This window comes from Nerophis ophidion, linkage group LG01 (genome assembly GCF_033978795.1).
Source record: "Nerophis ophidion isolate RoL-2023_Sa linkage group LG01, RoL_Noph_v1.0, whole genome shotgun sequence".
NCBI classification, from domain to species: domain Eukaryota; kingdom Metazoa; phylum Chordata; class Actinopteri; order Syngnathiformes; family Syngnathidae; genus Nerophis; species Nerophis ophidion.
The window spans coordinates 18,511,750-18,517,856 of NC_084611.1; the positions used below are offsets into that span (position 1 = coordinate 18,511,750).

At 39.5% G+C, this 6,107-nt stretch overlaps 1 protein-coding gene across 1 annotated transcript; it reads left to right on the forward strand.

Moving 5' to 3' along the window:
- Positions 1–1,103: 1,103 nt before the first annotated feature.
- Positions 1,104–1,448, forward strand: LOC133564852 (cAMP-regulated phosphoprotein 19-like). Its single transcript, XM_061919418.1, has one exon. The coding sequence runs from the start codon at positions 1,104–1,106 to the stop codon at positions 1,443–1,445; it is 342 nt and encodes a 113-aa protein (XP_061775402.1). The 3' UTR covers positions 1,446–1,448.
- Positions 1,449–6,107: the final 4,659 nt, after the last annotated feature.

The following is a 6,107-nucleotide window of genomic DNA, read 5'->3' on the forward strand; positions in this document are numbered from 1 at the left end:
TCATGACAAAGAAAAAAAAAAAAAAGGAATCCCCCCCGGGCCGCGGGACAAATTATTAAGCGTTGACCGGTCCGCGGATAAAAAAAGGTTGGGGACCACTGGGTTAAAGCATACGTTTGTGCAAAGATGAGTGTGGACACCCCGACTGGTGTTCTGGCTGGCAAATTTCCCTTTCCGACTGGACTTTAGCAAAAACTTACCACGTTTTGAGCAAACAAATGACTTGCATTCAAAGTGAAGTATTTAAGAATACCGTATTTTTCGGACTATAAGACGCAGTTTTTTTCATAGTTTGGCTGGGGGTGCGACATATACTCCGGAGCGACTTATGTTTGAAATTATTAACACATTACCGTAAAATATCAAATAATATTATTTATCTCATTCACGGAAAAGACAAAGAAAATGTCAGCAATCATCACACACACGTCAGCCAATAAGAATTTGGCGGGGGAGGGTCATGGCAGAAGTGCATTGTGGGGCATGGAATGCTAAATGCCAAATGCTATATGCTATTGCCTTGGCTATTAAAATGGATAATTTCATCGTTGGCGGTAACTTCTAAAAACTGAGAAGGGCTGAACAAAAATGGCACCAAAAAGGAAATCATGTACTGCAGATTACAAGCTGGACGTAATGAAATATGCAGCAGAAAACGACAAGCGGAAGCGGCGCATACCTTTTGGAGTTGGCAGAGTAGTTTAGAAGAGACATCGAGGAAGAAGATTTCCTCGGATTTATCGATTAGGAGTGAAAGATTGTTTGGTAAACGTATAGCATGTTCTATATGTTATAGTTATTTGAATGACTCTTACCATAATATGTTAGGTTAACATACCAGGCACCTTCTCAGTTGGTTATTTACGCGTCATATAACCTACACTTATTCAGTTTGTTGTTCAATATTCTTTATTTATTTTAAATTGCCTTTCAAATGTCTATTCTTGGTGTTGGATTTTATCAAATAAATTTCCCCCAAAAATGCGACTTACATATGTTTTTTTCCTTCTTTATTATGCATTTTCGGCCGGTGCGACGTATACTCCGAAGCGACTTACAATCCGAAAAATACGGTAATACGAAAAATTACCGTAAATACGAAAATGTCAGAGTTGGCCGAAGGAGCCATGACTATGGAAGAAGAGCGGGAAATGGATGACAAAGTTGTCAGTACAGAGAAAGCAGAAGAAGCCAAGATAAAGGTCATGCATCCCAATCTTGGAGCTAGACCGGGAGGTTCAGATTTTCTGAGAAAACGACTTCAGAAAGGGCTAAAGTATTTTGATTCTGGTGATTACAACATGGCCAAGGCCAAAATGAAGAATAAACCCTTGCCATCAGCCCCAACAGAGAAGGCTCAGATCACAGGTGGTCACATCCCGACACCTCAGGACCTGCCTCAGAGAAAGACCTATATTGCGACAAGCAAACTGGCTGAGAGATGAGTGTTTTTGTAGCTTTATTATAGCTCTGTATAGCTCGTATGGTAGAGCGGCCGTGCCAACAACTTGATGGTTCCAGGTTCGTTTCCCGCTTTGGCCATCCTAGTCACTGCCGTTGTGTCCTTGGGCAAGACACTTTACCCACCTGCTCCCAGTGCCACCCACACTGGTTTAAATGGAACTTCGATATTGGGTTTCACTATGTAAAGTGCTTTGAGTCACTAGAGAAAAGCGCTATATATATAAATATAATTCACAATTCACAATTCACTTAATTATGTATGACAATCTGACAATAAACTTGCATACTACGCAGTGGTGGTCGTGTGTTTGAAAATTACGTTTTAGGAACGCTCTCAACGGTGTTCAACCAATCAGCGTTCGACAGCACAGCCCGCCCCTGAAAAAGTTCAGGGCTTCAAAAAGTCCCACCTAGCTTGGAGGAACTCCGAAAGGTTCCTGATGAATGAAATCTACCAGGTTAGGTCTTGGTGGAAACACAGGGGGAAAGTTCTCGGAAAAGTTCCCGCGGTAAAAAGAGGCTTTCAGTTATCTTTCTGCGATCAAGATGGCGCTAACAGTAGGTGAGATGTGTGTTGAGATAACTATATCGCAAATACTTGGTAAATTTTCAGGTCACGACATGTAAATGGAGTATTGTTGGCTGTTTTTGGATGTTTTTTTGGGGTCCTCTTCGGCGAATAGATGACTCCCAGTTGCGACATTGTTAGCCGTCGAGTATGATCCGCATTTTACGATTTAAAATACATAAAAAAAGAAAAAGGTGTGTTCTTGTCTCACATAGGAAAATGTGAATCAGGGATTGTGGATTCTGGATTGTGAAGCCGCTCCATCCTGTGCTTCGTCTACATGTAAGTAGTGATTTTAAATTACGTTCATTGTCTTTTCTGACGAGCAAACATCTAGGTACAATTACAGCATGAGGAACTTTGCGTTGAAGCAAACAATGGTATAGCTTAGATTTTCGTATTAATCACGGTTTTGTGCTACTGGTAGCTTTTTTCGAGAAAACAGCAAAATTTGACGGACCACCAGCTTATTTTTTAACCCCCAAAAAAGTCTGCAGGCTCAAGAGCGTTTTCTGTTTGGGTTCCCATACTCTGGAATGCCCTATCAACAAGTTGAAGATGCTACCCATCTAATTTAAGTCTCACCTTAAAACTTATTTATATACTTTTAGCTTTTAAATATACTTTGTTTTAGACCAGTTGATTTGCCACTTCTCTTTACCCCCTCCTCTCTCCTGCATGGAAAGGTCACAAGGTGGCCACAGATAACTTCTGGAGAGGAACCGGAGGGAAACCAGTAAATGCTTATTTACATACCTTAATTGTTTCCAATCTATGTCTGTAACACGGCAGTAAAACGGCTGACCAAACAAAACAGAAGTCATCGTCATGGACACACTAGCTGTGGAAGCTAGCTCTCTATCTGGATAAACAGAGAGACAAGTTAATAATACTAACACAGACACTCGTAAACGTGTTAACATATTAGCTAATGCTAACAAAGCAAGCTTAATTCCAATTCTATAGCACGTTCAAATATGCATGAAGACACTCCTACAGACATCACACATCAGAATCAACTTTATTGTCATTACGCAGGGTAACGAGATTGAGGGACGGAATAGTGAGTAAAAAATGTTTTAGTTATACTGTAAAAATGTACAAACATTGCTTGGGGTGATGAATGAAGAATCATTTCAAGTAGAAAGGCTATGTATGTTTTTTCTTCCAGTTCAAAGCAATAAAACATGAAGTACATTTTCAACCCGCAACACCTGCAGTGAGCGAACTTGAACAAAAGATGGCGCCATAGCACAAACAGTAACATGCCATTTCAGCGTCTCCGCTTGTGTTTAATGACAACTATTAAACACCAAACATTGTGGCTGTTAACGAAACACAAAATGCATAAATTAGCTGCACTGTTTTATAAGCCGCTGCACTCAAAGCGTAGGAAAAAAGTAGCAGCTTATATTCCAGAATTCACAGGATATAAAACCTCGATGGAGGTGTTTAGCTGTTTTTTAGAGGGCCTCCCATTTTGTGAACTATTATTTACGATTTAGAATGCATTAAAAAAAGGAAAACATGTGCACTTGTCTTACATAAGAACTGTGAATGATAGTCAAAATTCCCCTTCAATATTGGTGATTTAAAAGCATGTTTTACAACTTTATGACAACCTTTATATGGAAGAACGTTTTTGCACACACTCCTACAGACATCACACATGATACGGTTTAGTAAGTAAGTAATTGTTTTAGCTATATTGTAAAACTTACAAATGTTGCTTGGAGTGGTGACTGAAGAATAATTTTGAGTAGAAAGGCTATCTTCGTTTTTTCTTCCGGTTCAAGGCATTAAAACAGGACGTACATTTTCAACCCGCAACACCTGCCGGATGCGAACTCATTCAAAAAAAAATAACACACCCTTTCAGTGTCTGCTTGTGTTTAATGGAAACTTTTGAACACAAAACATTATGGCTGTTAGCGAAACGCAAAACCCATAAATTATCCGCACCGTTTTATAAGCCGCTGGGCTCTAAGCATAGAAAAAAAATAGCAGTTTATCAGAATCAGAAATACTTTATTAATCTTTGAGGGAAAATTAAAATTTTCAGCACAATCCCATTCAAGATCAGACAAACATTACAGGGAGACAGAACAGGATCCAACTTCCGGCGCCCCGTACAAAAAAGGTGAGCTACAAGTAAACAATAGGGGGTGAGAAAAAAAAAATCGGTCTAAACTAGCCCCTGGAGAGGGTGTCCAGACTGAAGCCAAGGGGGAAAAACAACATAAAGAAAAGAAGAAAGTGAATTTATAACTGAATACATTTATATATGCATACAAATTTGTTTTCTTTTTTAATTATTTTTTCAATGGATGAAGTAACGTTTATGACAACCTTTTTCCAAAACACAACATGGAATGTTTGATATAACAGGATAATGCATACGTTTATCGTTTTTTTTCAAAACGCTTACAAAAAAGTGGTACCCTAAAAATGTACTAAGGGACCACATTTTTATGACTTGATGGGGTCCCTGGGACCCAATTTTTTAAAGTTCCTAGCGCCAAGACTGCTGTCAACATAGGAGAAATAATGCTTTATTTAAATGAATATATTATTTATAAAGCCAGTTTGAGTATCATTGGCAAATTTTCACAGAGTCCCGGCCTTGGCACGAATATACAGTTGTGATCAAAATGATTCAACCCCCACACAATTTTGGTGTTTTAGCAAGTTGGACATTTATTCCGTATTTTGTTTATAGTCATATCAAATAAAGATGCATTAAATAGACAAATGCAACTTAAATTGTAACAATGTATTTTTCAAAATATCAAACAAGGACATTTTTCTTAATATCTCATTGACAAAATTATTCAACCCCTTGAAAATCATAACTGTTAAGAACAGAATTTGAATAAGGTCTTTTCAATCAGGTGTTGAAAACACCTGTAGATGTGATTAGAACCATAACGAGCAACAATTAAACTGATTGGAAAAGACTGTGACGCTCAGCTTTTTGTTGCATTTGCAACATGGTGAAGTCCAGGGAGTGGTCAAAGAAGTCAAGAGAGGAGGTAATTTCTCTTCATAAGAAAGGATATGGATATAAGGAAATAGCAAAGACATTATACATTCCAAGAGACACAGTTGGGAGCATAATTTGCAAGTTTAAAGCTAAAGGCACAGTGGAAACACTACCTGAGCGTGGTAGAAAGAGGATGCTGTGTGCGTACAGTGGTGAAAAACCCCCGGGTAACAGCTGAGGAACTACAACAGGACATTACAGAGGGGGGAACGCAGGTTTCGTCCCAAACAATAAGGCACGCACTACGAGATGAAGGCCTCCATGCTAGAACTCCCAGGCGCACCCCCCTTCTGACTACCAGGCACAAGAAAAATAGACTCCAGTATGCCAAAAATCATCTGGACAAAGCCCAAAGGTTTTGGGAAACTTTTCTATGGAGTGATGAGACAAAACTGGAACTCTTTGGGCCTATGAATCAACGTTATGTCTGGAGGAGAAAAAAATGAAGCTTACAAAGAGAAGAACACCTTTCCTACTGTTAAGCATGGTGGGGGGTCAATCAAGCTCTGGGGCTGTTTCTCTGCCTCAGGTACCGGGAATCTCCAGCGCATTCAAAGCATTATGAATTCTATTTCCTACCAGGATATATTAGCTGCAAATGTCATGAAGTCAGTGACGAAGCTGAGGCTTGGGAGACGTTGGACCTTCCAACGGGACAACGATCCCAAGCATACCTCCAAATCAACATCAGAGTGGTTGCAGAAGAAGGGCTGGAAGACTCTGGAGTGGCCTTCACAGTCACCAGACCTAAATCCTATAGAAAAGCTGTGGTGGGACTTGAAGAAGGCAGTTGCAGCACGCAAGCCCAAGAATATGAATGAACTGGAGGCTTTTGCCCAAGAGGAATTGGTTAAAATACCTGTAGATGGTTGCAAGAAACTTGTGTCCGGTTATGTATCACGTTTGAAGGATGTCATTACTGCCAAAGGGTGTTCTACTAAGTACTAAAGATGCATGTAACTAGGGGGTTGAATCATTTTGTCAATGAGATATTGAGAAAAATGTCCTTTTTTGCTATTTTGTAAAATACAA

Excerpts from the sequence above, each read along its gene's own strand:
- LOC133564852 (XM_061919418.1), top strand. The coding sequence starts at position 1,104 with ATGTCAGAGTTGGCCGAAGGAGCCATGACTATGGAAGAAGAGCGGGAA.